This window comes from Rutilus rutilus (assembly GCF_951802725.1).
Source record: "Rutilus rutilus genome assembly, chromosome: 12".
In the NCBI taxonomy this organism is placed as follows: domain Eukaryota; kingdom Metazoa; phylum Chordata; class Actinopteri; order Cypriniformes; family Leuciscidae; genus Rutilus; species Rutilus rutilus.
Window position 1 is genome coordinate 16,284,199 of NC_140217.1, and position 19,709 is coordinate 16,303,907.

General features: G+C 37.0%; 1 protein-coding gene across 2 annotated transcripts in view; it reads right to left on the reverse strand.

The window, feature by feature from the left end:
• The window catches only part of ube2o (ubiquitin-conjugating enzyme E2O), an 81,294-nt gene that overhangs the window by 46,143 nt on the left and 15,442 nt on the right, over positions 1–19,709 (reverse strand). For both annotated transcript variants that reach the window (XM_084424838.1, XM_084424839.1), the window contains 7 exons: positions 18,895–18,954; positions 18,562–18,672; positions 17,785–17,882; positions 17,532–17,595; positions 15,060–15,203; positions 14,791–14,900; positions 14,006–14,156 (listed from right to left, as the gene is read on the reverse strand). In XM_084424838.1, the coding sequence (XP_084280964.1) occupies positions 14,006–14,156; positions 14,791–14,900; positions 15,060–15,203; positions 17,532–17,595; positions 17,785–17,882; positions 18,562–18,672; positions 18,895–18,954 (738 nt within the window). The remainder of the gene's footprint in view (positions 1–14,005; positions 14,157–14,790; positions 14,901–15,059; positions 15,204–17,531; positions 17,596–17,784; positions 17,883–18,561; positions 18,673–18,894; positions 18,955–19,709) is intronic.

Sequence of the window (19,709 nt, forward strand, 5' to 3'; positions counted from 1 at the left end):
GAAATATGAAAAAGGAATCTGTGGGATGTCTACTTTTGTATGTGTCCACTTACAATCAAATCAAAACATTGTGCTTTTGTAAAATAAAGAAAATAAACGTTGTGCTTTCTGCCTCTCCATCTCGGTGAACTTTTTTTCTTGAGCACGCCTATAAACTGAAACAAAACTCAGCGAATACTTGTCACACATTTATGAGCCACATATCTTTATAAACATTTAAGTGTGTACTTTTAAATGATCGGATTCAAACTGAAAACAAATATTCTCTGTTTAAGTAATTTGTATAAAACCAACAAGATGTCCAGCTTCTCAAACCGTTGCTCATTATTTTTAATTTGACCACGCCCACGCGCGCAAAAGAGATTGTAAAAGTGATGGAAATCGTCCACATGGAACGCGAACGCGCTCATTACCTCAAAAACAAAGCACCAAACTTCATCAGTCTCTGCTTTTCGTCGAGTTTGGAAGACACGCCGTGAGCTTACATTGGATTTACCTCAGAAGAAGAAGAACGCGATTTGAAGACAAGAAAGATGTAAGATAAGAAATTCTTAATTATATTAGTTAAATGTTATTGTTGCATAAACTTCACATTGCAGTTGAACTGTTGTTAGATATATGGTGAATATTATAATATTTAGACCCATGTTTACGGTTAAATACTGTGTTTGTGGATATCTGCTCAAAAGTAGATATGTATAATATGGTAACCATAATGTATCATATTTTGGAGCGCGCTGTGCGTTTGAATGTATCATATTTTGGAGCACGCTGTGCGTTTGAATGTGTCATTTAAAACGCGCTGTGCGTTTGAAAAGCAAAACGCACCAAACATTAGGCTTCATGTTTTTACTCCAATCTCATTTCATATCATCATAACGAATGGAAACATTTGAAGTAACATGATAATCAATATATTTTTCTCTAGCGTAGTTGTTACTGAAGTGATCCTTTTGAAAGATTTATAGGCTGCTATAGGTTATTGTTATTATTATTATTATTTTATGCAGCACTGCGCGTAGCCTATGCCTACAAGGCACAACAAACCTGGTGTTCATTATATATTGTTGGAAACATTTGTGTGTGTATTCTGTGAATTTTAAAAAGCAATTTTAACCAGAAAAATCTAAAATCTATTCCCAAAATCGTGCAGCCCTATAGTTTCTCTTGATATCAGCATGTTCACTGCTGTTCAGATGCCCCACTGATGAGTCCTGCTGACTTCAACATTCACATGAGTCTCTGTACATGAACATGGTAAAGTGAAAATCAAACACCTTGGAAATGAAAGGTATGTACAATGTTTTTAGGAATGGCACAAAGGTCTCTGTCTTTGGATCATTGTTTTCAATAGTGTGCTTTTGTCATTTTTAGCGCAATTTTCCACCGGACAAAATTGCGAATGTTAACTCATGATTTCTGTTCTGTCTGTGCGCACCAATCTTGCACTTCTATCTACTCCTCAACCAGACCACCTAGAGACTTCGGGTTTTCGGCATTATGTTAAGGAAGGTCTAATCTCGGGAACGCACAAAAAAAATCCAGGAAAAGATTTTGGATTTCCTGGAAATTCCAGAAAAAAATCAGTTTTTTGCAAATTTCTCGGCAACCATAATAGCTATCGAGTTGAAACAAATTGCAATCGATAGCTTCTAAAATTTACAATAATATTATAAAAAAAGATTTGATCAAAAATCTTTCCTTTATGCTTCAAAAATTGAATTTTGAGAGTTGTGATCCCATGACGTGAGAAAATTGCGCTAAAACACTCAGAGTTTTTATTACTTGTTTGTGTATTTTTGGATTATGTTGTGTTGTAAATAAATCCAAACAATCAAAAAGCCATTATTTTTTAAATCTCCTCATTCTTTGTGCAAGGTTGCTCAGAATGATAGGGCCTGATAGCTCCTAATAGGGCCATTAGGGAAGGGTCTTTGTCTTTCTCAGGTGTGAAAAGCCATCAATATTCAGGATGTTTACGCCTCTTCGCATAAAGCTTTCTTACACAAAACACGTCTTACAAATTTTAAATCAATATATTGTCTTTTCTGAATGAGCAGTCAGGATGATTTTCACATAGTTTTGAAGCAAATATTATAGGCTACGTGATGCAATTTTCAAAAGTCTTGTGAAGAAATAATCAGTATGGGTTTCATGACCTTATTTCAGTGACAATTTTTTTTTTGTATTTTCACAAACCACGCATAAATGCCATTATCTCAAAACTACAAACTTTTACATACATGCTGCTGACATATTGTAGCAGAGTTTGTGCTAAATACAGTGTAATCAGACTTTAGCCATGAAAATGTCACAAGTAACAGAAATAAGCACAAATGTCAGAGCATGTCAGAACACCTCCAGGGCCACAAAACACCTCAGACCCCAGAGGGTTAAGGTGGACGATGACGCAATTTTCTTCTAGAAACAAACTTTGTTGTATTATTTTCATGTTATCACCCTGAAGTTGCTTTAATACAATCTGTATTGTAAAAAGCACTATATAAATAAAGGGACTTGACCGTTGTTTTGACTAATCCTGGCCTTCCCCTGCTCTCTTAGCCGCATAGCAGGCTCATAATTATATGGCTGAGTATGACGATACGAGTAAACATTTAGGCTACAATTTCCTCAGCGTCCAAACTGTCATTGCGATCCATAGCTTTCCTATTGTTTACTTTGACCGCACTCCCTCCCGTTACGTCACTTGCGTTTTGGTGGTTTTCAAATGCGAAAGTAAAATTTTCCTCACAAAAACGACTCCAGAAACCTAAATAGCATTTTATAAGTATATGTTTATATTTAAATCTACATTGGCTCACTGGATACTCTAACCTGCAATATGCCCTTTAAGTTACTGTATAACTGAGCAGAGTAAGTACTTTTAAAGGAACACGCCGACTTTTTGGGACATTAGCTTATTCACCGTATCCCCCAGAGATAGACAAGTCCATACATACCCTTTTCATCTCCGTGTGTGCCGTACTGCTCCCAATAAGTGACAAAATAACGCCAACATTTTCCTATTTACATGTTGTGATTTGTATAGTCACAGCGTGTACAAATAACAAGGTCACATGAGACACAGCCATCTTATAACCGTATTCACACTGGGAACTATATTCTCAGAAGGCGAAGCATATTGGGAGCAGTATGCTAGCTGGAGCCGTTTACCTCCAGTCTTTGTGCTAAGCTAGGCTAGCGGTGGGTGTGTCAGACAGTTACGGCATGCACGGAGATGAAAAGGGTATGTATGGACTTATCTAACTCTGGGGGATACGGTGAAGCAAGTCCCAAAAAGTCAGCGTGTTCCTTTAACCCTCTGGGGACCAAAAACGCGCCCGCGCGTTTTGCTCGTTTTTTTTTTTAGCAATGAAAAATAAACACAAAATGCTCTGTTAATTTTGATCTTTCATTTTCGTGTAATACATCAATCGATCCTGTTCAGTTTCTATTTTTTTTCTGTATACTCACAATAAAAATAAAGTGTTTTGCTTTTTGACAAATAAAGAAAAACTAACATGATGCTATTTCTGCCTTCTCTCTGTCAGTAAACTCCCATTTGAAACGCGTTCGAAAATGATCTATAACTCCGCGAAAATTCAGTCAAACAGGCAAACAGACCCACGGGCATAAAGCTTGAGATCGCAGCTTTTAAATGAAGTAATTTATATAAAAAACAAATATTATCAGCTTCTGTAATCTGTATAAAAAGAGAGCGACTCCAGTCGAGCTCATTACGAGCCATTCAAAAGTAATTTGACCACGCCCCCGAGAGCGCGTGCTATTCAAACACAAATTCTGAGAACCATTTCAGTCTGTGAAACGCCCACATCAGCTGTAAACAAAGAGGCATAATATAGCCTAAGTTACCTTATGGAGAAAAGTTTCCGTGCTGATATGAGGAGCAGATCCCGCTGAGGAGTGAGGTAGGCTAAGTTATCCTTTCTCAAGTGTTAATGTGGAATAACGTTATGGAATAACGTTAGGCCTATGTAAACAAAAAGATGAATCGCGTTTCTATAATATGAATCGCGTTTCTGTGAGATAAATGAAGGGTACATATTTGTAAAGACTGTTTAGCCTAAATATGAATCGCGTTTCTGTGAGATGAATGAAGGGTACATATTTGTAAAGACTGTTTAGCCTAAATATGAATCGCGTTTCTGTGAGATGAATGAAGGGTACATATTTGTAAAGACTGTTTAGCCTAAATATGAATCGCGTTTCTGTGAGATGAATGAAGGGTACATATTTGTAAAGACTGTTTAGCCTAAATATGAATCGCGTTTCTGTGAGATGAATGAAGGGTACATATTTGTAAAGACTGTTTAGCCTAAATATGAATCGCGCGTCTGTGTGTGAAAGAATAAACTGCTTTGCTATAGCCTACTGAGATGAGTAAAAATCGACTGAAATATGTTGAAATAAAATGTATTTGTATAAGCAACGTATTAAACTGCAAATTAACATTTATAGGCTATGCCCTAATATTTCATAAAAACAACGTTACAGTCAGGCGAAGTATGAAAGACAATATTTTGTTGACTAGATTTGGGTACAGTTGTTACTGTAGAATATACTGTCACATCAAATAAGCTTTTCTGCTCATACTATTTTGTCAAAAATAAAGTCATAGACTAAGATGTTCCAATGTTGGCTATATTCAAACTAATGAATACATATGATAAAATGTAGGCCTATAATCTTTTTTTTTTTTTTTACAAAGAAAGAGTACTTTTTTGCAGAAATATTGCTGAAATTGTAATTATTGTTGTAATTGTAACCTTTTTAATAAAATAGCAAAACATATTTACAAGATAGATGTAAGCTAAATCTTAAATGGTCAATATAAGTCTTCTTCAAAATATATATTTTGTCCTTGCATTGTGGCTCAGTCAGTGTCACACCTGAATGAATGGCTAATTATGCAGAGTCATTATGCAGAGTGGGTGGGACTAAGGTGTAAACTACTCCTCCCCCTCGCATATTGGCTTTCCAAGCAAAACCTGTTTTACACCATTTAAATCAATGTATTTTTTTTTGTGAACGATAAAGCAAGACTATTTTCACATAATTTTGAAGCTAGAACTCGAAGAGAAAACATCCATTAGTCAAAAGTCTTGTGGGCACATATTTTGTATGAGTTTTGTGGTCTTATTTCAGCAACTTTCATTTTTATTTTTTTAAATAACCACGCATAAACATTATTCTCTTAAAAATACAAACATCTACATACATGTTGCTCGCATATTATGGTAGGCCTGTTTGTGCTATATAGAGTGAATTTACACCTTTGCCATTAACATGTTTATAAATAACTGAAAAAAGCACAAATGTCAGAGCATGTCAGAACATCTCAAGGGCCCCAAAAACAGCTTGGTCCCCAGAGGGTTAAAGGGGTCATATAATGCCATTTTTGTATAAGCTATATAATATGATTCTTTAGGGTCCAAATTAAAAGTTTGTAATATACTTTAATTAAAAATTCTCATTAGTATTGTAAGAAAACACTCATTTTACCTGGTCAAAAACAGCTCTGTTTTCAGCACGCCGTTTAAGTGCATGTGTCTTTAAATGATAATGAGCTTTGCTCACCCCGCCCCTCTGTTCTGTGCGTACACCGTTTGTAACATAATAACACAATAAACATAACGCGTTGTTCATTATAAACGTGGGATTATGAATTATATTGAGAACGTCGTACATAGAAAACATGCCGTAATGTACTCTGAGTGTAAACAGCCGCATTCATCGTGAAGCGTGCTAGCGATTTGCAAAGATTAATATAAATATTAATATAAAGGTTAATAAAACGTTACACTCACTTCAGTTATTCTGGAGGTGCAGCAGGAACACGAATAGTTGGTACCGATCCTTTTTTCAGGAGCAGCTTCTTAGCAAAACCAGCTTTATAACGTTACTGACCCTCATTTGTAAAGCAGTCTGGTGTGTGAAATGATTTGCAAGTACATGAAAGCATTGACGTTGATCGTGGGGAATATTCCCTTCGAAAACAAACTCAGCCACTGCGTCTTCAGCGGTTCGGATTTAGGAACATCAAAATGACTGCTGTGTTCCTTTTTACACCCAAGAACAGAACACCACAATCGCTTAGACGCCATTCTGGTCATAGACAGTGCTCCAGCGTATCAATGACCGCGATTGATTGACAGCTATCAATCTATGATTGACAGCTCGCTCACGAGCGAGGGCGGGTCCGTGTTGAAACGCTGCTGTCAATCAACAGTCGTGGGAGGGGCACCGATTTTGTGACGTCACAAAATCGAACGGCTTGATTTGAGATGTGGGAAAACATAAGAAGATTAAAAAAAAAACACTGGATGGATTTTTATAATTTTATGATGGTTGTGTACAGGCACTGCCAACAGACATTTCAGTACAATCAACTTGTAAAAGTGCATGTACCATTATATGACCCCTTTAAGTTGTAAAGAATGTCTGCAGTGATATTTTTGCAAAGAATGTTTGCAAAAAAGAACACTGAAGGTTTAAATCTATCTTGAATTTATTTAGTTTAAAAAATAATAACGGAGTTGAAAAGCAATAACACTAGAATACAATTGTTTTGTAAATAAAAAATGCTGGGGGTGGGGGGGCTTGCAGTATTGATTCGGAGAAGAGGTAGGCCTTGGAGTAAAGCCACTGATCTAAAGACATCAACTATTGAAGTAAACTTTCAAGGGGAAAAATAAAACAAAAGCTTTATATTTTCTCACATCAACTATTAAACACTAATACTGATTCAGTGTTGTCAGAGTTTGATAAAGGCACAGGGCTGTAATTGAAATGAGCATTATTTAATTAGCATAAGCATTACTATTTTTATGTTCATGTTTAATTTTAAAGGCATGAAAAAAGCTACTAAAAGTTGTTCAGCTAACAGCAATGAGTAATATTCTAATTTTAAATATTAATAGATTAGGCAGTTTTGAATTTTGTGAGGGTAAAATATTGTTTGGGTGGGTGGACAAAATTTGGGCTGGTTTGAGGTCAGTTTGGCGGTTTTCAAACATCTACATTTTAATTGGTCTAATTGGTTAAAAAACTAAACTAAAGTGTGCATGTAGTCCATAAAATCAGTCATCATAAAGAGTGAGATAGTGAGCAACTCTAAAAACGTGGATTACACATGTGGTGGGAGATTCTCGATGGCTCTTAATAAATATAACTAACTCTGAGAGGCGAGCACAGTTGAATGACTTGAATTGAAATCGAATATGGGATGACTCCTGTCCATGGTCATGTACTGGCCTAACCAGACATCTGTAACTTTTACACCATCCAGACTGCACTCTACTCGTCCCTCACAGCTGCTGAAAAAGGTTAGAATCAACGATGAATCAGTGTTGACTGTTAAATTCTGCATTATGTTCTACAATGTGTACATCCGAGGGTTAAATTCATCAGTTAATTTCTTGATTGCCGTTTGACAGTGTCCACCTGGACATTTTAGTCATATTTGCTAATTCTCCTTAATTATTGTCCTGTATTGATCCGGTTTCCTTTTTATTTTTTTTTATTTTATCATCGTTATTTTGTTTTAAGGAGATAAAAATGGTGCTTATCAACCTTGAATGACATGGCAATAAAATTTTGGGTGTTTTTTTCTTGGAGTGGGTGGGTTTTGGTGAGCTTTTGGGCTGGAAATCACAGTCCCAATCTGGCAACACTGCACAGAGGGCGGAGCCTCACGAGCTCGCGCTCAGTGGCAGGACAATCTCATCTCACGGAATGATAATATCAAAACAGAAACTCTCAGTAGCGGTGTTCATTTCGACCCAGAGTCGGACAATAATGCCTACAGAGTCAGAGAATATACGCTGTATGGAGAAAGACCAGGTACAATTTAGTTTAATTACGGTTATAACGTATTTGTCATCTGCTTGTATCCACTATTAATACAAGCCTGCTGTAGCGGACCCCGTCCGAATGATGGCCAAAAATATACTGATGAGTTCAATGAAGTTTATTGCACATGACAAAAGATGAAGCGTTAGTTTTACTCCAGAAAATCACTGTAAGAGCTGAATAAACACAGTATAAGATAGGGATGTCCCGATACCACTTTTTCACTTCCGATACGATACCGATGCCGCAGCTTTGGCTATTTGCCGATACCGATATCAATCCGATATTTTTATTTTATTCTTGAACTAATACTACTAATAATAAAATATATGGAAGCACTTTGCTCAATTAGACACATAAAAACATCTCACTCAAATGGAGAACAAATACTTCTCCAGTATATAGTCCACAACAACAGTTGATAATGAAAGACTGCCACCCTTTATTCAAAAGACTTTGAGATATGTTTGGTAACCTGAATGAATTTAAAATTAATTTGCTATATTTCAGATCAATATATTTGTTTCCTTAAAATTTTAATTAACTTTAACTTTATTCTCATCTGAATTATAAATAATTTATTTCTGTATAAAATAATACTACCTTTAAAAACACATTTGATTTTCTTTTTTAATCAATGTAGAATGTGTAACTTAAAAATAAACAGATTAGTGCTCTGTTTTAGGACCAGAAATGAAAACCAATGCAATATGATGAATGTCCAAAAGATGAGATCATTTTTGCTTTTAAACTGCTTGTGTGTGTGTGTGTGGTTTTGGTTGGGTGACAGTTACAGTTTGACAAGAGTTTACAGTTTGACAAAAGCACAATGTTGTGTTTTACACAAATATAAGTAAGCTAAACACTTTTTGCAGTTTTAATGATGTCCGGTATGAAAATGACGGAGTATGTTTTTATGTTTCCACTGTTCGATCGCGTCCGTGCCTCTCTCTCTCTGACACACACACACACACACACACACACACACACACACACACACACACACATTCCAGCATTGCAATCTTGACATCGCAGCCTGTTCATTATGCTGCGTTCACACCAAACGCGAATAGAGCGTCAAATTCGCGTCTATCGCGTCTAGTTCGATGCTTGAACAGTTTGAATCCATTCGCGCGTCCAAAGCAAATAGGACGCGCCGTGCGCGTATAATGATAAAGTGAGCGTTTGAAGCGATATAGACGCGCGTTCAGAGCTAAGGCGGGGCTACAGATTAGGTGTCCCTAAAGAACCCGCATATGCGCGTATCTAACAGTAACGTTAGTTCCGTATTACATTAATTAATGTGCACGCGAGTTTTATTTATTTTTATACCGTGTATTCTCTGTGTAAATCCATGCACCGAACGTACGTTCAGTACGAATACGTACCATTCCACCCCTAATGGGTCTCGGATCATAAGTATCGGATCATTTTTTTTCTCCCCTCCGATATCCGATCTAGCGTTTTGGGCCAGTATCGGCACGATACCGATGCCGTGGATCGGATCGGGACATCCCTAGTATAAGAAGTGTGCATTAAAGTCTTATCTTTCGCTTATCTTAAACTCTCTCTCCCTTTCATTATCATCAACATACACAGCGAATGACACAAAACACTTGTTACAACTAACAGTAAACTAATATATACACACACACCTTTTCAGGGGGTGCTTAAAGCTGCAGTCCGTAACTTTTTTGGGCTAAAAATAATCCAAAATTACTTTTTGAGCGAGTACATAACCAGCCAGTTTTCAAAACGATCTGCTTGCCTTAGCTCGATTCAAAACGGTAAGCGTGTAATGTTTTTCATTCCAGTGGTACTGGTGGATTTCCGCAGGAAATTCGAGCATGTCTTTGCGTCATTACATCACATCTGTACACATAAAGAAAATGTCCCGGCTAGTAGGCTATATTGCGTGTGAGGATGTTGGAGGTGGTGATTTATAGCCTTTTCTCATAGCACTTGAAATAATTAAACTTAATTAATTTAATGGCGGATCCAGAAAGGTTCATGCGACAATCACCAGTGACAACTGGAGATTCACCCATTGTAACATGCAAAAGACTTCGGACTACGGAAGTGGCTACAGAAAAAAAAAAAAAAGACTGCAACTAGGCCATTGCGAAAACAAGGATAAATATCGGAAGGGCTTTTGAAAGGTTATATGGAATATATTATATATTATGGAATATATTATATTCCAGTTTTAAATATGCTTCTGATTACAGATACGTGTGTTTGTATTTCAAAGAGAACCAGTTCTAAGGAACATTAAAGGGGACCTATTATGCAAAATTCACGTTTGGACATAAATGTGTGTTGGCAGCGTGTGTACACAACCACCCTATAGTGATAAAAATCCACTCACTCCTTTTTTTTTTATTCCCATAAATCATAAGCAGTTTCTCCAAACGACCTGTTTCAGCCATGGGGCTTGTGTGACGTCACAACAGCCAAAGGCCCTGCCCACGAGTGTTGACAGACACTGCCGTTTTAACAAAGAATCGAGTTCACAGCGAGTTGTACAAATCAGCCATTTCTGCACTGACGAGAATGTCTCCCAAGCGTAGAAGGTGTTGTGTGGCTGAATGTATTAATTCACATAGCTCTCTCTATTTACTCCCGAAATCTGAGCCAGCCGCTGAAGACGAGGTGGATTCATTTTGTATTCGAAGAAAATGCTCCCTCAACTCTACCGAATTTTGTTTATGTACTTACGCACTTCTTATACTGTGTTTACTCAGCTCTTACGGTGATTTTCTAGAGTAAAACTGATGCTTCATCTTTTGTGTGATGTACAATAAACTTTATTAAACTCATCATATTTTTGGCCATCATTCGGATGGGGTCCTACAGCAGGCTTGTATTAATAGTGGATACAAGCAATGACAAATAGGTTATAACCGTAATTAAACTAAACTATACCTGTTCCATCTCCATACAGCATATATTATCTGACTCTGTAGGCATTATTGTCCAACTCCAGGTCGAAATGAACACCGATACAATGAGTTTCTGTTTTGATATTATCATCTTTCCATGAGATGAGATTGTTCTGACACTGAGCGTGAGCTCGTGAGGCTCCGCCCCCTGTGCCGTGCAGCAGCAGCTTATTTGCATTTAAAGGGGACACACTTAAACGGTGCGTTTTTCTCAGGCCCAAAAAGTGACGATTTAAACATGCTGTAAAAAATTATCTGTTGGGTAATTTGAGCTTAAACTTCACATACACACTCTGGGGACATCAGAGACTTATTTTACATCTTGTGAAAAGGGGCATAATAGGTCCCCTTTATGACAATTAGAAATTAGACTGCACAGAAATGGAAACTGAACTACAGGTAGCCCTAATACACATTAAATGTAGTCAAGCAATGCTGATGTTGTTAACATTAACAATTTGAGAACAAAGTATAATTTGCACAGTTTGATGTGATATGATAAGCGATCGTTAGATTTAATCAGCTCGATTTACTGCAATGCTTTTTTTTTTCTTAGTTGGTCAGAACAAAAGTGGATGTTACTTGTTCAGATTACATTTTCCAGTGAAAATTCTTATGTTGGTCATACTTCCAAAAAGTAGAATCTGTGATTCCAAATGACAGTATCCACACCGGCGCAGTGACTGACAGCGGCACATTCTCCTCAAAACGAATCCGTGCTGTGTATGGAGTTAATATTGTGCCATAATTAAACAAACAAATACAGCATTTTGCAAACAAACTCGATCTGCTTTGCAAAGGAAAACTCGACTCGCAAACAAACTCAATCTGTTTTGCAAAAGAAAACTCGAATTGCAAACAAACTCAAACTGCTTTACAAAGGAAAACTTGACTCGCAAACAAACAGAAAGCAATGTGCAAGTACAAAGGTCAGTTTGAGCGAAAATGCAGTGGAGTAACACATATGCATTGTGTTTTGCAAATGAAATAAATGAGCCTAGATAATATTTCACAAATAAATACAAACCATCCTACAAATTGCATGTAACCTTTGAACAAATACCAAATCTAGCATACAAATGCATATCTGTCTGTTATGATTGTGAGACACTTGGGGCTTTTTATGAGATCTTTCGGCTCGATTTTCTCACAAATGTGTCCAGGCAGATTTTCTCACAAATGCAGTTGAGCAACTTCCTCTTCTAAAACAGTAGATGGCGCTAAGCTAGGGGATTAATTTAGCGCTTGTCTCCCGGGAGAAGCACTGATTTGAAACTTGCCTTTGCCTACAGCTGAGGAGAACACGAAACGAATCTATTTCTTCCATTCTCCATAAATTAATGAGAACATTTCATTTAATTGAAATGAGTGTTTCATTTGTCTGTCCAAAATAATAATTTGGGCACTGCATACGTCACAGGCAAGTTAAGAAACAATTGTATATTGTTTGTTTTGTTCATTAATTATTTTATTACATTAACAGTTAAGCTGACTGAATTCCAACTAAATAAATAAGTGGGACCCTCCTTTCAATTAAATGAAATGTTCTCATTAATTTATGGAGAACGAAAGAAATAGACTCGTTCAGTAAATGTAATAAAAGCAACATATAAATGGCATAGCTTTCAGCTTATAGATTGCCCTATCCTAGAGAGAGTGAATTGCTACTAAGTGCAAATCTGTCTAGATATGTAATAAACATTTTGCAAAAGAAAACCTCAAAAAGGTTAATTATAGATAAAGTAACACAGAAACACGCCTGTTCACTGGTCATTTTCCTCAGCTGTAGGCAAAGGCAAGTTTCAAATCAGTGCTTCTCCTGGGAGACTAACGCTAAATTAAACCCCTAGCTTAGCGCCATCTACTGTTTTTGAAGAGGAAGTTGCTCAGCTGCATTTGTGAGAAAATCTGCCTAGACACATTTGTGAGAAAATCGAGCCGAGAGATCTCATGAAAAGCCAAGTGTCTCACAATCATAACAGACAGATATGCATTTGTATGCAATAGATTTGGTATTTGTTCAAAGGTTACATGCAATTTGTAGGATGGTTTGTATTTATTTGTGAAATATTATCTAGGCTCATTTATGTCATTTCATTTGCAAAACACAATGCATATGTGTTACTCCATTGCATTTTCGCTCAAATTGACCTTTGTACTTGCACATTGCTTTCTGTTTGTTTGCGAGTAGAGTTTACCTTTGCAAGGCAGATCGAGTTTGTTTGCAAAATGCTGGATTTGTTTGTTTAATTATGGCACAATATTAATACCATAGCTGTGCCGTGCCAAGGCACAACACACGTAAAGTTGATAATTCCACGAATAACTGCAATTGCAGATTTCGAGCAGAGATGGTGACAAAGAGGAAAAACTACGGACTGCAGCTTTAATAAACCAGTCAACTTTATCATTAACGTTAGCCCTATCGCTCCGGAGACTGTAAGCTGGATCACTAACAGTTGGTACAAATCCATCCTCGAGTAACAACAAGAGTGAATGAAGATAGCTATGTTCATTCTTACATCCAACAACAAAACACCTCAATCGCTTAGAAGACATTCTTGTCTACAGCTGCTCTGGCATTGAAACAATGGCGGACTGTGTACAGCTCACTCGGGGCGGGTCTATGCTAATACGGCAGTGTCAGTCAACAGTCATGGGCGGCGCTTGTGCAAAGTACGTCACATTGCCCCGAATCTGAGAAAGGCTTGTTCTGAGACAGTGCTTATGATTTATGGATTTATCTCAGTAAAGCTGCTTTGAAACAATCTGTATTGTAAAAAGCGCTATATAAATAAATGTGACTTGACTATGGGGATTTAAAAAAAAGCACAGGGTGAATTTTTATCATTATAGGGTGGTTGTGTACACACACTGCCAACACACATTTATGTTTAAACGCCATATAAAAGTGAATTTTGCATAATAGAAATACCCTTTAAGACATATTTACATTAATAACTTGCAAAGATGGGCTTTTTGACCAAAAAGTGTATTTATGAGCAATGGAATACAGCCACTTCTTAAATCACTGTGGTACCGGACTGAGTAGGTACTCTGTACTACCGATACTGTAGAATCAAGTTAGTGCAGCGGTACTGATACTTTAGACACCTATACTCAGCAGAACTTCTAACAACAAAGAATCTGCTTTTCAAAAGACATGCCAGATATGGTTAAATCATCCATACCTTTCGAACAACAGGGTCCTCAGGGTGAGCAGGTGCCCCCTCTGGCCCCTCACAAGTGATCCGTGTAGTTTCACTCTTGGCGGGAAAAACATACAGGGATCTCTCCCCAAGTTGCCTTTGAGTATGATCAAAGTAGCCCAGTCGCTTCACCCTGAACATTAGAGAAAGTCAAGAGAAAATATTTAATTGAAAAACTGTAACATCTGGATTAGTAAGCCTAGAAAAATATCTTGCTAGACAGCAAGTTGTTGCTAAGGTAAATAACACTTAAGCACTCAGATGTTTAAGTGCCCCATATAAATACTTTTGTTTCCAATGCAAAATGGGAAAATGTTACAAAAAGGGCTATCAATTTAATTGTAAGTGTAATTGGTTAAAAAAAAAATGAAAACGCTCCCCTATCATTAATAAATCAATCAATCAATAATGTAATTAGCCACCCTGTCGACAATCAGCCCAGACCTAGCTGTTAAAAGGAATAAACCTGTATAAACAGCCCCTAAGGCCATTTCTGTGGACTATAGGCCAGTGATAAGATTATTTACAACATGGAAATGAAAAAAGTTATATATTGACTGTTAAAAAAGCTCATGGGATCTCAAACATCTGTTGATATTTCACTGGTCTTTGCCTCTTTGGATTACTGTCCATCTATCTTTGTGACAATCTTTCTGGCAGTTTAGTGAAAAGGCGTGTGAATAATTTGTTTAAATTTTAAATCAATCGACAGCCCTAGTTATAAATAATCAAAATGATAAAACTGCAGTGTGGAAAGCTGATTGTACCTGCAAAGGTTCTCCTGTGTGATGGTTGAAGGCGGTGGAAAGACACTATCTGACCCCTTTGGAGAGTAACTTTTTGTAATCCATGTAACCTTTAGCTCCACCACTTGAACCTGTAATTATACACAGATTTCTTGTACGAGACATACAACTAGAAATGTAAATTATTAAAACATGTTGAGACATATAGCAGAAGCCTGATTTGGTTTCGTTATTTCAACATTGCCAATAACAGAACTCTTGTCTCAGTTGGAGTCAAACTTTTTTCTTACCTCCTCCACAACAACTCTGAACTTGCTTTTCTTACTGAGAACAGGCTTCACACCATACAGCCATTGCACGTTAGCAAAAACCTTTGAGGGCCCAATCAAAACCTGACCCGGATAGAACCCATAGGCATCATCAAAGAACAAACCCTGGAGTAAAAGGCAGAGCAACATTTCACACTGAGACACATTCAACAAGTTGAGTGAGACAGCTGCATAATGCATAAATTAAACATAATGGCCTAGGTTTCACAGACAGGGCTTAGATTAGTCTAGTCAAGTCAAGTCAAGTCACCTTCATTTATATAGCGCTTTTAACAATATGAATGGTTTCAAAGCAGCTTTATAGTGATAATAGGAAATTACAGTAATAGAGATTGTTTTGACTTTACAGCAGCTCTAAGATAAAGTTATTGTCCAGCTAAAGTTAGTTTTGATTGATTGATTCACTTCCGTTGCGAAGATCATTAGTTATTAACTTAGGGGCCGCTAACACGACACCGCTCTAACAGAAAACCCTCAACGTGCTCCGGCCACCCATCTGCACAAAACAGTGCCTGGTGGCTCGAGAACACACTCCCGGAAATAGGTTCCAAGGTGCAAACTATTTTAAGTTATCTCGGTGCAAACCTACACAACCTCTGCGCAAACCTCTGGGCAAACACCGACATTGAGCACATGCGCATCACCTGTTCAGGTATTTTAATATATATATGCGCAGCCGTGTAGTCCTTTTTTACAAATCAACCCTCAACAAACTACTTGTCTGGCCTTAAAAATGTATAATACAGAACTATTTATCGTGTCCGTGTAGCCACGTGGTGACTCTGTACAGATAAAACGATCTGATTAAGCCAGTATTAGACTCAGGGCTCGAAATTAACTTTTTTACTTGGTAGCACTGGTGCTCCCAACTTCAAAAAGTTAGGAGCACCAGCAAAAATTTAGGAGCACCCACCAAAAATTAAGGAGCACCACAACTACAAATTATATATTAACAGATTTCATTTCACCGGGGCTTTACACATCCTGTGGCCAAGATTTGAAATTTGGTCTTCTGGCTCTATATCATCTCACCCCGGTGATATTGGCACATGATTTGTCATTTGCATACGTCATGTTAATCGCAACTCCGTTCTTTTTCCATGAGCTGCAACATAGGTTTAAATTTAGTGAAGGCAAGCTATTCTTTGGCGATGGTGTATGGGGTGTTATATTTGACGTATAATTAGCTCTGCCAATAGAGTGGAACGACCAGCAGCATCCTGCCGATTAAAAGCCTTAATAATCTAACCTGATGAACCTGATTTGTTCGCCACACACCTGTCCCTGCATTTTTTGCTTGGCACTTGGCACTCTATTGCTATTAATATGCTGTATTGGTCTTTGTTAATCTTAGTTAATAAAAATACAGCTGTTCATTGTTCGTTCATGTTACTTCACAGTGCATTAACTATGTTAACAAATAAAAAAAATTATATTTCAATAATGTAGGCTATTAGTAGCCTAAATGTTGAAATTAACATTAACAATGGTTAACAAATTAACAAAGTGCAGTTTATTAATAGTACATGTTAACTAATGTAGTTAACTATAATTTAATAAATGGAACATTATTGTAAAGTGTTGCCGTTTTGTTATACACCGATTCAGACGTTGTTTGAAGTTGTTTGAAGACGTTTGAAGATGTGAGAGTGCGCGCGCGCGGCCGGGGCTCTCTCTCTCGTACTTATATATGCGCCCTGTCAAGCGCAGCAGTCATTCTATTCTACATCATTCACCGATCAAATAAGGCTTTGGCGGCCGCCAAAAAAAATTCAATGCAGGAAAACCCCTGGATTGGTTATATAACGTTGAATAGAATGATGGTCCGGCCATCGCGTATCAGCGCACATAAGGTACACACTGTGAAGTAATTTGCAAACGTTTTTTAGAGAAATGAAAAGAGGTCGTACCACAACCATTATTTGCACTCGCACAAATGCTCCCAAATATATTTTTAGGTCGCACAGATTAAATTTCAGGAGCATATGCGACCAAAATGGTCACAATTTCGAGCCTTGTTAGTTAATTAGGACATTTATGTAACTTTTATAAACATGCGTTAGAAAAACATTACTGGTGGGCAGTTGAAACAAAACAATGGTACTGACATGACATGTTGGAGCTGTTTTAACTGAAAGCAACTTGCACTGACATATATTAAAATATGTCAGTGCAAGTTGCTTTCAGTTAAAACAGCTCCAACATGCATTTTAGTCTGGGACTAGGCTTAAACCTTGTCTGTGAAACTGGGGGAAAAGGTTTTTTATAGCACAGTATAACACTGGGGCAGATAAAAATGACTTGACCGGCATATTTCTGCTGACACACTAGGAATACCGTTATATCACCCAGCCCTAATGAATATTTTATGACAACAAAAAAGACCACATAATTGATAATGCAGACAAGAACACAAACATTCTTGGCACCTACCACATCACTGACGTGAGGGTAAATATCATAGAGTTTTGCACCATCTTCCTCACTCATAGAACATCTACAGTGAAAAAAATTAATTGTATTAAACATAACACTTCAGTACGAATCCTAAAAAGTCAGTTTATGTAGCATTCTTTCTTCTCAACTATGGAGTTGCACTTGAACAAGATTGAAGGTTTAACATGTTCAGCATCATACTGCATGACCCACACTGACGTGAAGTAATAAGATATTGTGATTACATTACCGTGCACCGTTGGAAAGCTTCACAACGATTTGGATGCTGAGATCATACACCTTTCCAAGCCAGAAATCATATACAATGTAGTCACCATACATAAATGACTGTAGACAGGTACAAAACACAGATACATAGTTAGTTAACTATCTATTAGTCATCAATTTAAGATTTATGGAAATTACTATTAATATTAGTTATTGAGTGTCAGTATAGTTTTCATTTTTAATCCCTTATGACAATGTTCCCTCTACAAGAATAATTTTTTTCCTCCTCAACTAACACAATTATTAGCATTCCCTACATTTAAGACATTGTGCAACCTCTCGTTACCAAGATAACAAATTTAATTGAAGCTTTAATTGACCTTTAAAAAAATATTGACACATATGCATAGAAATTAGACATAGAGCTAATTTGTAAGGTAAGCATGGTTTGATTGGTAAGCATGGAAGCTCAAACATGCATGCTGCAAGAGAACTAAGGAGGTTTGTTCGAGGGCATGAAGCACGCACAAGCTTCCCTGTTTACCATTTGTACTGTAATGTGCTCTTTGTATGCATTTATATGTGAATTAAAAGACCATTCAAAATGAAAATGAAAATAAAATAAATTTATATACAGTTAATAATGTAGTGCCCATTTACAAACTCCCACTTTTATTTTTATTAACAGAAATATTTCTTCATTGTTAGTTTTTGCCTTTATTATAATTTTCATTAATAATCTCTTAAAACTGAAAACCTATATAGGCTACTATATAACTTTGTTTGTTTTTTAACTCACCCAGACGTGCTGCAGATCTTTGCTATTTACAGGATATAGAACACAGTTGGTTCCTACAAGTTTCACTGCACATTTGGTGTTTATGTTAGTCACAATGCCACACTGTTTGTCCTGCAGGATTCAAAGAACAAATTAATAACCACACCTTCAAGTACTGATACTGTCATCATAAAAAAAAAACATTTGAAGACACCTATACTACAATCCTTTCTACATAACAGGACGTTTTAGTAGTTCTAGGCATTCTAGTAAAGTCAAAGCCTCTGAGACACTTTCTCTATTATTCTGTACATTGTTTTGTCTTTAAATACAAGTGATAAAAATACAACTTACATTTGAATTCATTCGCCGGACAAAGTCTCTAGGCACAATAGACCGATCTTCAAGTTTGAGCTACAGAATTAAGAGAATAGGAATTTGAGAGAGAGAGAGAGAGAGAGAGAGAGAGATATGTGTGAGCATTTCAGCTTTAACTTTATTTCCATTTGACTCCTCACTCTCCTCCTAATCAAAACAGAAAATAATTTAACATTTTTCACAGCATGACTCTGCAAAAAGAATGCTGACTGCTGTTCCATGACCTCTGTGGCCCTGTCCTAAATGACACACTCCATGTGCACTTGCAGTCTTATGGTGTAGATTTGAAAATCCAGCTTTTCCCCATTATTGTTGAATCACGGAAGCTAAACCAAATATGTTTGCCAAGAGATTTATTATTTATTATTTTTTATACATGTATCAGACAGAGAGAAACAGGCATTTAAGAATAAGGCTACGTGAGAGGTGGTCTTCATTCCAGACTTCTCTGTTCCCCATTTCTCTATCCTCTTACCCCATCATGCCTCTATGTTTCAACTTGCTCTCACCCCGTCATGCCTCTATGTTTCTCTGAGGTGGTACAGTAAGATTGAGCTTATATACACCACTCTGGGACTTACAACTTCCTTGTAAGGTAGAAAAACATGTTGCTTCTGTTTAAAAATGGAACGTATACCTCATGCTTACACATGGTACAATCCACTTTCCCTCTGCTCTGTGTATACATTAGTGGTACATTTGCATCAGTTGAAACATTCCTTTCCTTGTAAGGAACATGCCAACTGTACGAATTTAAAGTATCATCATCAGTGGAACATCTCTGCTCAGTG